This window comes from Monodon monoceros, unplaced genomic scaffold (genome assembly GCF_005190385.1).
Source record: "Monodon monoceros isolate NGI ecotype Baffin Bay Population unplaced genomic scaffold, NGI_Narwhal_1 Super_Scaffold_12, whole genome shotgun sequence".
Taxonomy (NCBI): Eukaryota; Metazoa; Chordata; class Mammalia; order Artiodactyla; family Monodontidae; genus Monodon; species Monodon monoceros.
In genome coordinates, this window is record NW_021703768.1 from 119,847,302 (window position 1) to 119,867,016 (window position 19,715).

Genomic DNA, 19,715 nt, shown 5'->3' on the forward strand with positions numbered 1-19,715 from the left:
TCCTATTACTCTGTCTCTTCACCCGCCCTCTCCACGTGGGCTTCTCAGGCGGCTGTCACAAGTGCACCCGGGAATTCAGATCCTCTCCCTAGACACGCCCAGAATGAGTGTGGGCCGGTGGGCAGTGCCTGTCCGCCCACCTTCCCAGGCCCACTTTCCGTAACACCACCAGCTTTTCTGTGAGAGCCGATGGAAAAACAGACACCTCCTGTCGGCCTGCCCTGAAAAAGAGGCTGGGGCTTAATTAAGGTCCCTAGATGAGCCACAGCTCAGTATTGACACCTCCACTTGAACATGAACTTCTGGGCTTTGGGCGTAGGTTATTTGATCCCAGTGGACTGATCTGCCCTGGTAACATAACCCAAGCGCCTCTGAACTTGCCTCTGTGTGTTTTCCACTGGGGGCTTTGCTGTGCAGACACAAGTGACAGGGCTATGCTAAGAGGGGAAATGATCCTGGGATGAAAGCCCTAGAACTGGAGGCAGATTACTTTTTCTCTCCTTTTGGTGCAGGTACTGGTGCAGTTTCATCTTCATTTTCACTTCTGTTTGAATCAGTGCCTTCGGATTTATAGATGGTACAAGTACTGCGTCCTTAAGCCCACGTTTCATTTTAAAATAAAAGAATCACTTTTTCAGGACAAGTCAAGCATATCCTAATCATCATAGCTACCATTTAGTGAATGCTTACGGCGTACCAAGCTTCAGTATGCTAAGTGTATTATGTGTATGATCCCCTTTAATTCTCACCAATCCTCTGAGGTAGAGTTATTATTGATTATCCCCATTTTAAGCAGGGGAGGAAAATAAGGGGCACAGTTGCCCATGGTCACACTGCTAATAAGTGGCAGAACCAGGATTCAAAGCAGTTTTGGAGCCCTGTCTGACCCCAGATTCTTGCACTTAACTGTTAATTCACTATTGTTAAGAATAGTGTTTTCATCTACAAGTCTGTTTATCAAATACGGCAGGTATTCTCTGAAAACAGACAACCAATGAAAGTGTTCAGAGGCTCCCAAACCATTTTTCTTTTATTTTCTATGTAATGTTATTTGTAACATTTGATCTTGGAACTGGGATTTACCTGCTTTAACAGATTCTAGGGCGCTTCAAGCAAATTCCCTTTTAAGTGGGCTCACTGTGTTTGCATCAGCCATCTCCAGGCACTTCTGTGCGCCTCGCCTGTGGAGCATGCATGCCCAGGACTCCGTGAGGGGCCAGGGGGAGGCTGGAGGGGAGCGGCGGGCACAGGCATTCAGAAGAGGCTGTACTGGAGTCAGGCTGCCTCACTTCAGTCTCAGCACCACCGCTTTCTGGCTCTTAGAAAACGACTCAACCCTCCAAACTTCCTCTTACCCCTCTGCAAAGTCAGGGCAGCCCTCTTGGGTTATTGGGACGAGGCAGAGACCAAAAGTGCTCGGCCCAGAGCCTGGAGGGTTGTAAGCAGTCTACACCAGTGGGAGTTGTTATTTTCAAAGCAAGCCTGTGTATATGCTGTTGCCACGTCTTGTTTCAGCAGAGAGCGGGGGGCTCATTTTGCCTTGGACACTGATTCTCCTTTTCCAGCTGCAAGGCTGACCACAGCCCCCTTAATCTGAAACCCCAAAATGGAAAATGGGAACATTCCAACTCAAGGGAAACTTTCCCAGACTCCTCCAGCTTAAAACTGATCCATCTCCTCAGAACTCCTTCAGTTCTTTTGACCAAATCACAGATAAGCACTGACACTTTATTAAGACACTGGCGAAGAAGTTTACACATACTTGCTGTGTCAAAAATAATAACAAGATCCATGTGAATAAATCAAAAATTTTATAGGAAGAAAATAATCACCAAGGTGCATGCTACTAAGTCCCCGGTGTGTTCCCATTTCCCAGTAATCTCCAAAGCTGACTTGGAACTCTGTAGAAGCCAAGGATCAGTGGTTCCCATCTCTGCTTGCATATCAGAACCACAGGGCTGGGGTTGGAGTTGTGGGCAGTGAGGAGAACATTTTTTAAATACAGATTTTTAGGCTCCAACCCAGCTGGACTCATTCAGCTACGCGATGGTGCAAGAACTTCTTATTTTGGAAAATACATTTTATTCGCTTTCATTTTTGTATTTTCCTAAATTGTATGATTTGCAGTATTCTTCCCTTGGGGAGATTCTCCTTTCCTTTCCATAGTTTCCTGGGAGGATGAGAGAAAGGTTAAGTATGTGCAGAGTACCATTTTGTCCCTATAAGCCTGGGTGATGATGAGGAGAGGATCTGGCAGAGACATGGTGTGGGCCTTGGAGGGTGACATGGTAGAAGGCTTACTGCAAATACCCTTTTAGGCGAATTAACATGCATATAGTGACAAAAAGTGAGTAGAACTTCAGAGATGTTACATACCTCAGGTAGTGAAAGAGTGATCCAGAAAACCGAGGTGTAATATCTAGGGTGTCTAACCTCATGCTTGGTTCTGTAGGGACCTGGAGATGTGGCAGTTCACACGAGGGAAGAGACATCTGCAGGCTGTTTGTCGGCTGGTTTGGGATTTATGTAATTCCTTTCTTCCGAAAAGGAACAAGCAACATACTTATTTTAGGGCACATAGAGACTTCATTGAAAAAGCACACACTTATTTCCCCCGAAGGAATGACTTTTTAGCTTTACGAGGAAACAGTTTCTTGCAGAAAATCTATGTTTGGCTGTTACCAGCCACTACTGGGAATTCTGCTACAGCCAGGACAGCCTTTACTACTGATGTTCTTTCAATAGTTCTTCCCTTCAAAAATGGGACCCTTTCCATTAAGTTCACACGGTGTTCCAGGAAAAGGCTCTATGATTAAGCAAAGAGACTGTGAGGGTGCTTAGGAGGAAATGGGGCTTGGTTTTTGTTTTAATCCCAAATGGTTAAAATTAAAAGATGCCCTGGTGTTTAAGAGAAGGAGGCTTGAGCACTCTCCTGCGTGGACCTCTCAGCTGAGTTGTTACTCCTGAAAGAAGCAGCCCCATCCGTGGAATCCAAATCACCCCACCCACCCTTTCCCACTTGGCAGTCACCTTCACACTGCTTTTTAAATTTTCTTCGTAGCTCTTAATACCATCTAAAGTGATGTGTTGTTTACTTGTTTGTTAACACACACACACAAGAATAGTGTTTCCTAAACAATTTTAATCACTAAGATGATCAAAATACTATCAGAAAAAAGTATTTGGGGCAGGTACCTCTAATACGTGTCTGTTGTTTTTATTTACCTAGTTATAAAGTATTTACCTATCCTACTCATCGTTTTATACACATCAGGAAGCATCTATAAAATACAGATCTTATAAGGATCAGATGAGGAATGCAAATGGTTGTTTTGATATTTTCCCTCCACCCAGCCTGTGCTCATACCCTGCCTTGAAGTTCACTGTGAGTGAACATAAGCTGCTTGAGAGCAGAAGCCTCTCTCCACCTGTTTTCTGCTGTGTTCCAGGTGCCTGCAAAGCACCTGCTGTGTAGTTAAGTGTGCAGGAAATATTTGTTTAGTAAATAGTTATCATTGAGTAACAAACAAGATTAAGGCACAATTCACTCTGCCAGGCTTTGAAGAGCTGAGGTTTTATTGCATCTGTGCAGGGCAAGGGGATAAAAACCCTGGGTTTTAGGGTCAGAATGCCTTCCTAATACAATATGTGCTGAATAAGGGATTTACTGTAATGATTCAAATCCTTCACCAAAGAGGTAATTACAACTTCCTTGATAAGAGCAGAGCTCAGGCAGACAGACAGGTGGTTTCTAGTTTCCCTTGTAACAGATGGCACAAATGGACCAGCTTGAGGCTTTTGGAGGAAATTTGCTCATAAACAGCCTTAAATATATTATTTTTTATGTCTTCCAATGCATGCTTTCTAAATAAAGTGAAAAGGCTGCAGTAGATTGAGGGCAAGAGCATATATAATGAAGGGTACTGCGAGGAACAGGCCGCTTCCGGTTTGCCTGGGAGGCAGGAGCAGTGAGCCTGGAAGGTGGGGCGGGGGGGGGGGGGGGGGTGCGGTCTGTGCCCCGTGGAGGCTCGCTGTGCTGAGCAGGTGCTGGAGTGCCCGCTGTGGTGAACCTTCCCTTCCAGGCACCCTCAAAGGCTTTTTCCCTAGCACCATGAACTCTATATTGCTTTCTCCCGTGAGTTGAAAAGTTTTTGTTTGTTAGTTTGGTTTTTGGTTGTTGTTTTTTTTTTAAAAGGAAAACCTCAGTTGGTTTCATCTTGAGACTTTTTTTTTAAACACCAGGCAGATAGCATAGTGGCTAAGAGTTAGGGCTAGTTTCAAATCCCAGCTCATCCACTAATTAGACGATTGACTTTAAGCAAAGATCCTTAAACTTTATGAGCTTCTGTTTTGTCATCTGAAAAGTGAGAATAATAGTACCTATTCCTGAGGTTGTTTGGAAAAATTAAATAAGGTAATGCCTCCCAAAGCTTGGCAGAATGACTGGTACCTACCGAGTAGTCAATAAAAGTTAGTACTCAGTGTTTGTTACCATCTTCATTCCACCTGCCTTTTGAAAGCTGCTGGCCCACTATAAACATGTGCAGGTGAAATAAGCCAGACAAAAAAGACCATACATCGTGTGACTCCGTTATGGTGAAATGTTGGAAAAGGCAAATCTCTCAATGTTGTACGCTTAAAATAGGGAGTCAACTTCATAGTATTATCCCTTAATAAAGCTACCTTTAAAAACCCTGCTCTCACAGGAATGCAAATCACAGTAAGTAAATGTTGACACGGTGCTGATGATAGTATAGACAAATGATATCAAAGTTAAGAGGGGAAAAGTATTAAATGACTGTCAACACCTTGCCTGAAATGGACATACACATTTTTTATTAAATAATTTCGCTCTTTGGGGGTAATTAAATAGATCTTGGGAAAATAGATGCTATGTTTCTGCAAGAGGAAATAAAAAGATTGGTAACTGAGAACAGAAATGTCCAAAATGTGAGCCTTGTGGCACTGAGGTACTGGAAAGTTTTAAATGGTGCCTGGGTGAAGTTTTCTTCTTCATTTTAATAATAATGAGGTTTTATTATTTAGAATGGACTAACGTAGATGCTTCTGTTTTATTAAGAAGATCAATTTAGAGAAAAACATTAAAATGTTATATATTAATATTATATACTATATGTTATAGTATCTGTTGTTATATTGAAACACATACAATGGTAAGAAGATTGGAGGCCGAGGCCCAGATGACTTGAGTTTGGGCAACACTATGCAGTAGTCAGAAGGGACTGCTGACTGCTCACACGAGTGAGCAGACTGAGACACAGGAGTCCATGAAAGCCTAGACCAGCGTGCCCCTCTCCCGCCCCACCAGGACCAAAATGTCCGAAATGCCCCTTCTGTCATACTTGTTCGGCATAACCACCCTAGACAAGCAAACGAGTGGCTGTACTACAGCTGTCATGGCAACGCTGGAGTGAGAGCTCTTCTGTTTCATGATGTCAGATAATTCTGATTCAGAAATGTCTGGCTTCCATGGCTTACCCTGTGCTTCTGGTGGATCCATAAACCTTTACTAATTACTTCGATCCTGTGGAGTTCTTTTGTTTCTTGGGGTTTTTTTTTGTTTTTTCAGTGTAGCCTTTAGATATTGTCAGTTCCAAAGAAACTGACTAAGCATTCCCAGTGTGCAAGAGCTGCAAGAGGATTAGGAGAACTACAATGCAAGGTAGGGTCAAGACGGGAAGAGAAATAGAGTCCTCGAGGATTCAGGGGAGAAAGACCTCACTTTGTTGTGGTATCAGAGAAGCCTCAGGTGGGAGTTCACATTTAGATGGGCTTTGAGTGGTGGCTGGGTAGTAGTTAGTGGCAAGGGAAGAGACGTTCCAGGGGAGAAAAACATCACCAGCAAGAACATTGCAATGAAAGGCTTACAGCATGCTCATGGCTCGTGTAAACCAGTTTGACTACAAGAGGGGTTGGAAAACGATGGCCCATGGTCCAAATCCAGCCTGTCACCTTGGTTTTGTTTGTTTGTTTGTTTTTATTTTTACTTTACAGCTCATAAAATAAGAATGGTTTTTACATTGTTAAACTGTTACATTTTAAATGTTTATGTAAGTAGCTATGTAATACCCTTAATTTTTGCCTGTTGTTCCACAGTCTAAAATATTTACCAAGTGGCCCTTAAGAAAGTTTTCTGGCTTGGAGGCAAGTAATGACTGCAAAGAAGAGCATTGAGGACGTCTTGTGAAAGACCTTCAAATGACAGAAACCCAAGTAGCTTAGGGAAAAAGTGGAAGTTATAAGCTTACAATTTTGGGAAATCTCAGGGCGAGTCTAACCTCAAGCACAATTGAATCCAGGAGCCCAAATTATTATTTTGCTTGGCTCTTCTTCCCTCTTTTAAAAACCAAAACAAAACAAAACTTCATTTGCAGACAGATGTTTGCCATGTTATAGGAAAAAAGGATCTCTGGTTACTCTCAGCCAATACATTTAGATTTTGCATCCATTAAGAAGAGCATTCATATATTAGACCCCATGGATGAACTGTGATCAGTTACCTGTCCATCACTGACCCACTGTGGCCAGGAGGAAGGGGGGTCCTTTCACTGGCCGGCCTGGATCACATGCCTGCCAATACGGTGACATCGGTGGGACACTGGACCCACCTGTATTGCTTGGGGTCTAGAAGAACTTCTCCAAATGAACCAGAAGAATGGGAGTTGGAAAACTGGTGGGCACGAGTAAATTGTAACTACCTATCCCACTCGACTAGGGCAAGCAATTTATTCTACATGCAGTAGGTATTGGTGAGCTTATGAGTGGGAAAATACTATTTGTTGAACAACATTCAACAAGTAGTTATTAAGCTATGTGCTTAGGAGGTTCATGAAGTTATGATGTGCAGTAGGATGGATTCAAGTGGTAAAAGGTAAAGAAACCAGGCTAGCGATTCTTAAGAGTAGTCAAGGTAGGAAGGCCTTGGTCTTCACCCTAGAAACAATGGGGAATCATTGAGTGAGTATTTTATGCAAAGACATGACATGATCAGATTTGCATTTTGAAATCGTCACCGCGGATGGTTCTTTTAGCTTAAGCAATCTGTATTGAAAAATCTTGTTGACATTGTAAATTGGCTTAGTCACTCATAGATTGTTCACAGTAAATTTGGATCTACCTCAGGTCTGAAAAAACTAGAAATTTTAATTTTGTGAGATTAGAATTAATGGTACTTTGCTGTGTCTGTTTTCATTGAATTCTTAGTGGGTGTTTGGCTTTGGAGTACAAGAACTAGAGAATATATAAATCATTTTCCTTCAGTTTGTTTTTGTTCACAGATGTTAAAACTCTTTTTTTCCACTGGAAAGGGTGACTTTGCTGGAAAATCATTTAAAGTTTTTTCCAGTCCAGTCAATAAGCTCCCCAGAACCAAATGAACAAGGGGTGAAAATCACCGTGAAGCCCAGTGAGATTGCATTTCTTGGCTGCAGCCTGAGCCAGCCATTGTGGAGGGCAAGCATGGTAGTAGGGAGAAAGTGGGGTTTGGGTATGGTCACACCGAAGGAGCAAGGCCAGGGATAGATGATACAAATGGAGTGGGGAAGACATTTGAGGAGGTTAAAATCGGATCAGAAACAATTTTCCACATGTTTAGACTAAAGAGTAAACACTAGAATTTGAGAGAAGCCAGCTATTTGCTTGCAGGGAGAAAAGTCCAATGGCCTTAGCATCAAAGTTCATGTCTCCTTATCTCTTTGCCTCATACGCCTTTCACGGTATCCGGACCAAGCTTTGTGTGTTGTAGGAGTTTAATTTAATTGTCCTGGATATTATCTTTAGCAGGAGTGCTTTTTCTATTGCTGAGAGTAGTGAACATAGTGAAATATTTTAGGCTTCTTTTTCAAGGAATCCTCTTGCCCTAGGGTTACTGGTAGGCCACCCAAGTATCTTGGGCCACCACTTCTAATTTTAGATATTCCTTTGTTTTCATCAGTGGACATTTAGAGTCTTATTAAATCCTTTTCCCTCCTTTTCCTCTCCCTAGTCCAAACAGGACGTACTCCCTGAAAGCAGACCGTATAGAAAGGGATGCCAGATGGCCAAGGACTTTCAGCCAGTGTTGTTAACTTGTCTGCAGACTCAGAATGCGACATCAGAGATGTCCTTCCTCGACTTCCCCATGCGCGGGGGAAAGGAAAACACCACTGATTTACTGTAATAACTTTACCAATAAAAAAGGCTCTAGAGGAGTCAACATAATTCCTCAGTGAAGACAGAAGGATGGGAAATTTAGTTCTTGCATATGGGAGGCACTCAGTAAAAAGTTGTTGATTGTATTTGACTGAAAAAGAAGAAAAACAGTAAAAACAGTTGGGAACTGCCAACTGTGTCATGCAACCTAAACCACGGCTTGGTGCAACAAAGACGGAATTGTCATTTTGCCCCTATTAAAACATCCTTCCTTTAGAGAATAAAAGTAGCCATTTGTATGATTAGGGAGAGCATTTCTTCTATTAACATGTATTAATTTTTTTGGTTTTAAATGTAACATATTAATTGTAGAAAATATGGAAAATATTTTAAAAGCACAAAGAATAAAGATTACTCTCATCACCCAGAGAATGCTGTTAATACACTGATATACTTACTGTCCCTAAGTGTTTTAAGGTAGGTTTGCACGTATTTTTTATTATATAGAAAAGTACGTGAGATGTATTATACAACTTCACAAATTACTGTTTAGCAACTTCCTCCCAGGTCAAAAATACAACCTTGCCAGGACCCCAGAAGCACCCACACCTCTTTCTCTTCCCCTGTCACAGTCCTCTCCTTCCCCATAGGGGTAACCACTAATCTGATGTTTACAGTAATCAATTCCTTGTTTTTGTTTATATTTTTAGCTCTTCGATACAGGTTCTTGTTATTTGCAATAGTAACAGTCCATGAAGTAACCACAGACACTGAATTAGTGAATATCATACCATTGCTCCTACAGGAAATACAGGGTTAGGTTCCTACAAGCCTCTGGTTACAACTTTTTTGTCAACCCATCAGTACATAACCTTGTTTTACATGGGTTTCTATTTAAAGACACCTTACTTAATATTACTATTGATTCATTAACATTAAACTCAGGACGAACAGCGCTATAAGTCATGCCTGAATGAAACTTACTAAGCACATGTTTTCTTTGTAAGGCGTGTCACAGCCTTCTTGCACATAGGGACACTACAGAGCTGGAACAGAAGGCAGAGCATCCCTTTGCTTGACCTCAGCTGGGAATGTGCATGTTGGGTGACTCAGGGTGACTTAAGTTTTTCATCGCTCTGTGTGTGTCCGCAAATGACTATGAAGGCACCTTGAGTATTGATTCTGGACTTAACAAATAAATTTAACAAATAGGTGAATTCACGACTGCAGAATCTGCAAATAATGATTGACTTGGTGCATCCCTAAAATGAATATTTTGCTTTATTATTTTGAGTCTGACTTCTTTTGCTCAACAGTTTTAAAAGTCATTCATGTAGCTGTAGTTCATTTATTTATTTTCATTGTAGCAGAATGCATAATTGCATTAATATACTAAAATTATTTCTCCATTCTACTTTTGCTCAACTTCTAGCTTGTTTCCAGTTTTTGTTTTTACAGATTAATTGCTCTACACACTCTCATATATGTCTTCTCATATATACACACTGTGCTCTAGGGCAGTGGTCCCCAACCTTTTTGGCACCAGGGACCAGTTTTATGGAAGACAGTTTTTCCACGGACTGGGGGGTGGGGGCAGGGGGACGGTTCAGGTGGTAATGTGAGCAACAGGGAGCAATGGGGAGCGGCAGATAAGCTTCACTCTCACTCGTCCGCCACTCACCCCCTGCTGTGCGGCCCGGTTCCTAACAGGCCGCGTGCAGTCCCAGTTTGGGGACCCCTGCTTTAGGCTATACATCTGGGAATGAACTGCGAGGTCATGGAGGATGATAGCTTCATTTCCGCTAGATAAGGCCAAAGTGTTTTCCAGAGTGGGTGGAGGAGTTTGCACCCCTCCTCCAGCAAAGTATAAGAATTGCAGTTCCATGTTTTGTAAACACTTGGTATTTTCAGCATTTTGATATTAGCTATCTTAGTCGTTCTGGTAGGTAAGCAGGATCATCTCACTGTGGTTTTAATCTACGCTTCCTGCATTACAGAAAGGGTGAGCCCCCTTCTTTTGCATTTTCTCTTCTAAGTCCCTGCTCAAGTTTCTTGCCCATTTCCCACTTGGTTGTCTACCTTTTTCTTACTGATCAGTAGGAGTTCTGTGTATAGTCTTGTATGTGCCCTTATGTATTTTTATGTTGTAGGCTGTCTTTTTACTCTCTTTTAAGGTTGTCTTTTGATACATAAAATTTCTTATTTTAATGTAGTCGTGTATATCAGTATTTTCCTTTATGCTTAGTGCTTTTTATGCCCTGTTGGATAAATCCCAACCCCAAGTTCTCAGAGGCATTCCCTCATTTATTGTTTGCCTTTGGCAATTAGACCTGTAATGCACCAGGAAATCATTTGTTAGGTATGATATGAGGTAGAGGTTGTGTCACTTTTTCCATATAGATATCCAGTTATCCTAGTGCCATTTATAGAAGAGTGCTTTCCACTATTATTATAAAATAATATAGGCTCATGATTTAAAAACTCAAACAGTATAAACAAATGTAAAATATAAAGTGAATGTCCAGTCTGTGCCTGTGTACCCAGTCCCCATTCTCAGTCCCCTGAGGCAGTTACAGTTTCTTGCTTGTACATTTTAAGATTAGTTTAAACACACCCAGCATTAGAATGGTGGCTTTAGAGCAAACCTAAGTTATGCCTCAGGATAGTAGAGGATTGAATCTAGTGGCACTATGGCTTTTCTGTTTCAGTTACAGTGAATGCATTTGTTTTTGCAATATCTTCACTATCTAGAGAATGACAGTTGTACTGCACTCGGTATAGTAAGGAGATGCTGGGATTTCTTGGCAACCATTCCAGTCTTTTGAAGTAGCAAATGTCACCTTATAGACCCTTGGAAGTGCTCCCCAAACGCTTCTGCGTTTCCTTAAAAATAACTTCATAAATTGTGAGGTTATTTAGTTGAAAGAAAGTAAATACATTCTATTTTAAGAACCAGTTCTGATGTAGCTGAAATGTGATTTTGAAGAAGATTGAGGGGCTATCCTCAGGTTTAATTAAGAGGAAAGAATACTCCCCTCGATTAGTATTATGCAGTGCAGAGCACAATAGAGGCATCTGTTCCACTTACCCTGCTGGTCCTTTCTTTCCCTTGAGGGTTTTTCCCCTGCAGTGAGCAGTTGAACTGAGACCATTGTCCAGGCATCTTTACTTCCGATCCAGAGTTGTTTCCTCTACCTTGTACTTCTTTGTTATTCTGCATGAGAGGGTTCGATTTATTTACTTGGAGGAACCTTAAGGATAACAGATTCTCTATTCTAAGATTTTGGATTTTATTTAATCACAGAATTATATGCCTTTTCCAGTGTACTCCATCTGAGTTTGAAACTTATTTGGAACTTAAACTTCAGAAATTTTTTTGAAAAGCTGGAAAAACAGAACCACTGCCCTGTAGACTTGTCAAGCTATTTTAAAAGCAAATTATTTAAAAACTATTTTCAAAGCAATTGCATATAATTGCTAAGGCCTTAAGGGGATTTCACCAGCTAGTCTCATTAAAATAAGAATCAGGACTCTGTTATTATCTGAATAAAAATGTGTATTAAATTATATTAGATGTGGGGAAAGAATCTGTAAATACTGTGCATACTTGTAAGAGTCAGAAAAGAATACAGAGCAGTGCAACTTGGGGGCATGTGGACTTTTCCTCTTGTAAAGTCGTGAAGCACATACTGAAAATTCAGGACACAGATAGGATTTCTGTGTTGCAAAAGCTTCAGCAGACACGTAAAGAATATGTTCAAATTTTCAACAAGCAGAAATTGGTTTTTGTGTCATTTACTCTGATTCACCACTCTCCAGCTTACCAGGACTCCTTTTGACCCTGTTTTCCCACCTGGAGTTTGATCTTCCCTCTCTTTTTATGGCACTTTAACTCAAGACATAAAGGGATATTTTCCAAGGAAGAAGAAGTCACTAATTCAGGACTAGATAAGATGGGACTTTACAGGTTTTCATGGAATTTTCTATCCTCTCTCATTATAGGGGGAAAGAAAAAAATACAGGCAGTCCCCCTTGAACTTAATAGCACCATCCCTGTTCTAGGCCTAATGGGGGAAGGGGACTGAGGGAGTGAGCATTCAGGTCAAGCCTGAGATCCGTGACGGGGAACCCAGCCTGTAGGTCTCAGACCACTGCCTGGCAGAGAGATGTCGATGCCAGTTTTGTGACCTCTCCACACTACGCAGCTGGCGAGACACTCTTTGGCTCCCCATGTGTACCTCATCCCTCCTACCTAGCCCTGTCTTTGAGAGTCCTAGACTAAGCCAACCACCCACCACTCCCTGTTTCTCTTGGATCAGCCACGCCACATGGCCAGGGGTTCAGCACCCCCACAGGCTGCGGTTGTCTGTCTCTCTAACCATCTGCCTGTCTCCTTCCCCACACTACCTTCTTGGCAGAATGCCCTTTAGAAAATTAAACATTGCTTGCAGATGGAAACGACACGGGAGAGGAGTTGTATTTGTTTTTACCATTGGAAATGCTAGGAAAGAGAAGAGTCCAAGGTAACCTTTGTGGACTGGGGAAAAAACGTCCATCGGATTTTTTTAATTGCTCATTCTCTGTGCTGGTGGGGCTGTGGTGAGAGGGAAGGGGCAGCCCCCATACGCTGTTGGTGGGAATACAATTCAGTCGAACCTTTCTGCAAGGCCATTTGCTAGGATGTATCAGGACCCTTAAAAAAGGCTCCTAGCCTTTGACCCACTAATTTGACTTCCAGGAATTTATGCTAAGGAAACAATTGGAGACACAGGCAGTGATCCTCTACAAGAATGTGAGTTGCAGTACTATGGCCGAAGAGGGATAATCTGAATGTACACAATAAGAAAAGGGGTACATAAATCAGGGTATACCATACAGTAGAATATCCTGTAGGCCTGAGAATACTATGGGGTTTGTAGAGAGGTCTTCAGGGGGTCATCTGCCAAGATTGTACTTTAAAGATTATTTTCTCTGAACTAATGTCAGTTGTTTGTTATTTTTAGCCTCATTAGTGGGAAAAGAGTTTTATGGTTTTTAAAATATATCAAAGGCTACTTAATGACATCAGAAAATACTTAAGTGAAAAAAATACGCTACTGTGTATGTAGTATTATCTGCAGCACCACCCCACCCAAGACAAGAAATTTGGCAAGCTGTTAACAGTGATTATCAGCAGTATAAATTATGTGTGACTTTACTGCTTTTCTTATTTCCCAGTTTCCTACACAGCCATCTGTAATTTTGCATATCAGAATTAAAGATTAATGGTCTGCCGACTGCTTATCTTATACCAGCTCAGGTTTTTCACTCCCATGCTGTGGAGCCATGAGAGGGTCTGCCACATCCGTGATCAGATTGGGAGCCTGCTGGGACAGCCCTGTCCACGGCCTGGTAGTCATGCCCTGGCTGGTACTCCAGAGGCCCCATCAGTCAAGTGAGTCACCACAGAAGGGTGTCAAGCTGACGATATTGCCACACACCGTACAGGCACACTCAGCCACATCCCAGCATGCTGCCAGGCCTTTGAGCCTTATCTTCCCAAACCATTATTTCTTCCCTGTCCAGTGAATGTCAAAGGGACTGACTGGGGCTGTGTGACTCCTTTTGAGGACACCGTGGACTAGCAAACTAAAGCCGGTGCAAGCCTTCCGCTTGAACCCAAACCAGGCCAACAAGTGTTCCTTAAAGTTTAAGCTGCTGTTGCTATAGTTGGGCCCTGATGTGGGGGGCCTGGCAGGACCCCAGGAATATTTAGGGTGAAAAATGTGCTAGGGCATTCAGCTGGACTTTGAGGTTGTAGAGAAGCCTTCGGGGATCATCTGCTAAGATTGTAGTTATAAAATTATTTTCTCCTATCCTAACACCAATCATTTGTTATCCTTGTCCTCATTAATGGGAAGAGAGTTTGAGAATTCGATATTGGAGGTTTCAGAGTCAATACCAAAGCTGGCCATTTTTAGTTTGTTTTGCCTTGGATTTTTTTTTTTTTTTTTTTTTTGGCAGTACGCGGGCCTCTCACTGTTGTGGCCTCTCCCGTTGCGGAGCACAGGCACCGGACGCGCAGGCCCAGCAGCCATGGCTCACGGGCCCAGCCGCTCCGCGGCACGTGAGATCTTCCCGGACCAGGGCACGAACCCACGTCCCCTGCATCGGCAGGCGGACTCTCAACCACTGCGCCACCAGGGAAGCCCGTGTCTTGGATTTTTTTAGGAGTGCTGTTGTCACTTTAAGTAACCTATAGCCAGACACTTCTGTGGTCAGAGTATAAGATTATACAGATAGTCTTGGGCCATTATCATCATCCCTGTGCATCTTATTTTCCACCTGTGTGTTCTCTAAGTTGCATCAAAACTGATACATAATATGCTCTCTGTTTCTTTGAGGAACATTTATATGTTTACAGTCATTCTGTTGCTACAGGCATCAGTCATTGTGGTGTATAACAGTGTTCAGTAGTATTGTTGACGCTGAGTTTTGTTGACGTGCCTCTGGAGCACAAATTAACAAAGAGCATAATTCCAATCCGTAGTTTAAAAAATCATTGAAGTACTGTGGAGTATGCATTTTACTGTTACACTGAAACATAGTGGTAATAAGTTTTAGATTGTGGTTATTTTATGGCAAATAAATGTTATTGCTATGACCAAAACACAAGCAAACAAATGAAATTCTATTAGTTCTTAAAAATCACAGTTAGTACTATGGGAACGGACATGGAGATTGAAGAGTAACTTCTTATAATCGTTATGAACGTCCTGCATTCCAACCGTGCCCCCAGATAATTTCAGCCATGTACTAAGTGGACAAGAACCACTTAGATATCCAGGGATGTGAAAAAACATTCAGAACCCACATTGTGTTCATAGAATATGTTTCCAACTATGCCTTTAGCCAAAGGCATGATTCTTGGTACACTTGAGGTAGGAAGCTGGAGGTGTTTCCTACTTAGAAAAGCCACTAAAAAGAAAACTCAAAAAAAAAAAAAAAAAAGGTCTTAAGGACTTTTTAATTGTCCTGTGTTGGCCACTGACCAAAGGAACAGATTAGTTCAGGCCTCTGGGCCTGGGCTGCTCTTATAAACCTCCAGATTGTCCCTGGTCAGAATTTGGGTTCCCAGGCTGGGCTGCAGTTGGAATAGCCAGGCCTTGCCCACTGGGTCACCATCTAGGGGGGGCAGTTGTAGGGAGGGGACAGAAAGCGAGGCCCTTCTTACCAGCTGCAGTTATGGATTAACCGAGGACTGACTGCCCAGTAGAAATAAGGCGGCACTTCCTTCCGGGACCCAAGACAGAATCAAGTGTGGGAGCAGGTATTAAACTAATCATAGGGTAACTGATCCCTTAGCTGATGAAGCTTACTTACTGTCTTATGTTACAGTTGTGTTTTAATCTGTCCCATCTTGTCAAATACACTGTAAGCTCATCAAGTCGGGGACCTTGGTAAATGCTGAGTTGTATACCACTTACTGTCTTGATCACACAATGTGTTCAATAAGTAGTTATTGCTGGAATAATTGAGGCGAAGAGAAAAAAGCCATACTCTTTGAATTCTGTCTCTTCTGTTATATGAATTCCATCTGCTATAGGAATCTACCACACACAAGACTGGAGGCAGAATTGGGGATTTTGTTGGAATTTACAATGTGTTGAGTCTTGCTGGGCCTGTCTGTTGCTGCATTCCCGTTTTCCCCTGCAAATGTGGTAGGCATCTAAAGGAAACTCATAAATCAGTGGTTAAGGTTTCTAGTGCTCTGGCTGGGTCTGTAAAGAAGCTTGGTACAGCCTAGAGGATCAGAGCAAGTCCTTCTACCCCAGAGGTGGTACACTGTGGTGGCAACAGCCCTGGGCTTGGAGCCAGGGCATTGGGGTCTGAACCTCGGCCCTGACGCTTACATCCTGGATATCTTCTAGCAAGCCTCAAATTGGCCCAAGTTCCCACATCTATGAAATGGGAATTATAATAGTGCCTCTTGGCTAGATGGCTGGGTTAAATGAGATTCATTAATTTACTCAATATTTATTGAAATCCTACTGGGCACTATTTTAGGCATTGGAGATACAGCAGTAAACAAAATAAACAAAAATCCCTGCTCATGAAATTTGTATTCTAGAAATATAATGCATATAGTGACATTTAATAAATGTTTCTTTCAGTTAGTCCGAGGTTATCTGATGAACTCACACAATGGGTTTTTACTGTATATTTCCATAGGAATTTATGTTATAGCTGTAGATAATTAAGGCCATTATTGAGTCTCTCATCTGAATTGAAGATGTCTCATTCAGTAGGACATTTATGTGTTCTTGCTAATTCCCAGCATGTTTAGAAAGTCTGTTCCCCTGGAATTGGATTGCTGTCATTTTCACCTCTGTACAGTGCTTGGGCCACATAATCCAGCCACCGGCTGGGGCTCAGGGCTGCAGGTGGTGTTGTGGCTGGGTGGTTTCCGGGCTGTTTTCTCAGTCATTGATGTTTGTTTGCACTATCTGTGACTGAATGCAATTTTACAGAGTTACTAAGATGTTTATTTGTGTAATTTGTGGAAATAAGTCAAAGGGCTAGCGTGACTAGTTAAAATCCACAAACCATATTTTAGTGAGTAATTTCAACCTGCCCTCTCCAAACTTTTGATCAGCCCCCCATCAAAAAACAAAACAAAATGACAAAGTTAAGCTTTCAGTTCCTCATTTTTTCATTGCCTTCCATCTGAGACTTTTTCTTTGAGCGTCAAAATGCCCAAAATCCATGAAAAAAGAAAGAATAAGCCTGGAGAGCAAACCTCAGAGGGACAACTATGCCCTGCCCATAGCTGTATGCCCTCTCCTGAGAGGTGTGTGTCCAGCCCTGTCCTCCATCCGCTATCACTTTTCTAATGCAATCCTTCTCCGGGTCTCCAATGGCACACGGCCCGTTTCGTTAAAAATGTAAACAGGAAATTGTTTTCTGGCGGAATGGCCTGTGTGGCCCAGAAGAATGGTCATTTTTGCTGAGGCACGACTTTAAAAACACTCACACGGTGGAAGCTGAAGGCTGGTTATGAGCTAGCTCTGCCCCAGATGGAGGTCGGTGATAGGATGTGGGTGTGGGAACCCATGGACGTGGGTTCAGGGCCTTTTCACCCATGGCCAGAAGCACAATGGACCCAATTGAGGAAGCTCCTGCCACCTAGGAAGCAGTTGTTCTGCAGGGCGAAGAGACATGTTAACACTCCGAGGAGTTCCAGAGCGGGCATTACTTGGAAGACACGGAGTTTGGTCTGGAGAGATGTGACTTGGCACTGAGGACAGTTTCAGTGCTCCTCCGGTCTCCAGCTCCCTGTCATTTGGCCTCCCCTGAACCTCCTGTGCTCCCGTGTGGTTTCCCTGTGTGCTGACGAGTTTTCTGGTGGTTATGTCTTGCAGCCCCCCGAATCCAAGCCCAACTTCACCCCTCTCGCCATCTTGGCCCATGTTTTCGGCGCCATCCAGCCCTATGCCCACCTCATCCACGTCCAGCGACTCATCCCCCATCAGGTCTGTTGCAGGGGTTGTTTGCTTTTCTGTTGCTGCTGTTGTTCTCTCATTGGCTTGGTCCTCTCTTCATGCAGTGTTCAGCCTCCTCGTCAACTTTGTTCCCTGCCATCCAAACCTGCACTTGCTTTTTGACAGGCCAGAAGAAGCGGTTCGTGAAGACTCCAGGTAAAGTCACGGTTGATGACCAATCCGTTCCTGCTTATCCAGAGCTCATCAGGGATTCCAGCCTCAGAGACCAAAGCTGGGAGGGACTATTTGCATGAACCAGCATGGCATTTTCCACACCCTTCTGAGCCCTTCCTCTGGTTACTGAATTTATCCGTGATGCCTACAGTTTGGAGAGAGAGTGCCTCTTGAATGGGCTCCTGTTTGGATCACTCTCTGAACCATGGGGCTCTCTGTGCTTTAGCATAAGATAATATCAAAGGGAGCAGTGCTGAGACACGTACCGGCCTTTTCTTCCCTCATTTTTATCAGATAGCATCAGGAAACATTTATCTGTGGGGCTAGGCTTTCAGCCTTGTGTACTGACACCTAGTTGATGAGACCCAGACCAGTTGGGAGAGAGATGAATATAACACAGAGCAAAGTCTTGGGATATGAAGCAGCTTCTCTTTAAGTTGTTCGTGGCTGCCTCCTCACCTCCCATGTAGTCCCAGGAATGCTTGGTGCTCGCAGCCTACATCTGTCTCCACGTGTTGTGAACCCTTAGCTCTCACGGGAACAGGTGACACCTCATTCTGAGGGTTGACCTAGTTCCTCCCCCCAGGGGCCAAGCTATAGTTTTTCCCTGCTTTGATGACGCTTAATTCTTTACATTTGAGTGTTTTGGAGAAAAGAAGCTGTCTAAATCCAGGAAAAAGAATCCCTCTGCTATGTAGGTCCTGAGCATGTGTGTCTCTCGAACTTAATCTCTGCTTTCAGACAAGCAAAACGCAGAGCCCAGTTGAAGCATCATAAGTATTTTGGGCCTTGGCAGTAATTTTTCCTCCATCTTTTCTCATAGCTGTTTTTTTCCTAAGGGGTGGGCCCAGCATAGGGGCTTAAATAATTTATAAAGCTGAGTCTCACTTTTGAAAAAGAAACCCCATGCTATTTATACATACATATATATACACACATACACACATATGTAGATATGTGTGTGTATGTATATATGTGTGTGTGTGTGTGTGTGTGTGTGTGTATATATAAACTTAATTCTCCTCCAGGCACTTCCATATCTATCATTTCATTCTGTCTTCGTGTGAGAATGAGAAGAAATGGCCTGAACCCTATTAGAGAGAAACAAAACTAAGGCACAGAGAAGTGACTTGAGCATGGTCACATGACTCATGAGATCCAATCCAGAATTCAGGACTTCTTGCCCTCAACCAGCGTTCTTTCCTCCAAACACATGGGTGGCCCCAAATTTAAGTTTCCATGTTTCCCGGCCCCAGAGCCTAGCCTGCTCCTCTAGGTTTTCTGTCTAGCTTTTCCCTTGAAGATGGAAAAGACAGCTTTTCACTATACTGTTTTATCCTCACCCTGGGAATAAGGTAAAAATTCAGATTATACTTTTTCTGACACTCAAGTTATTTCCTAATTATTTCTTAGGTATATTCTAGGCACTTTGGGAGATGTTAACTTTCTAGGACACCAGATATGGTTCGGGCTGTTCTGGTTAGATCATTGATTGCCCCATGAGACCTGAACCAGAGCCAAAATGTGGCCCCTTCAGTTTGTTCAAAAGGAAATAAAATCTTCAGAATATTGGCCCTTGGACAGAATGGGTTGGGGGACTCAGGACAGTAGAATCATTCAGCTAAAAAAACTGAAGTGCACTCTGCTTGGATGGTATTCACTTTTTTTATATCTCTAAGCTTTGGGGCCCTGTTGCCTCTCCAGTATCTCCACCTCCCCACTCCCATCTTCCAGGATATTTCCAGGTTTTACTTCTTGAGCTACACCTTTCCCAGAGTATTGATATTTCCAGATTGGCAGTGGACAGTGGCAATAGAATCTGCTCACCCCATGTGTTTGGGTTCATGGGCTACACAGTACTGTTCACTC

At 42.8% G+C, this 19,715-nt stretch overlaps 1 protein-coding gene across 5 annotated transcripts in view; it reads left to right on the forward strand.

Annotated features, from left to right (window-relative positions):
* Positions 1-19,715, forward strand: part of ARHGAP26 (Rho GTPase activating protein 26) — a 485,730-nt gene that overhangs the window by 446,934 nt on the left and 19,081 nt on the right. For 3 of the 5 annotated variants that reach the window (XM_029215618.1, XM_029215621.1, XM_029215619.1), the window contains exon 21: positions 17,553-17,663. The exons of 1 other annotated variant lie outside the window; for it this stretch is intronic. In XM_029215618.1, the coding sequence (XP_029071451.1) occupies positions 17,553-17,663 (111 nt within the window). Of the gene's footprint in view, positions 1-17,552; positions 17,829-19,715 lie in introns of all 5 variants that reach the window. One more of the 5 variants, XM_029215622.1, reaches the window with a different exon arrangement.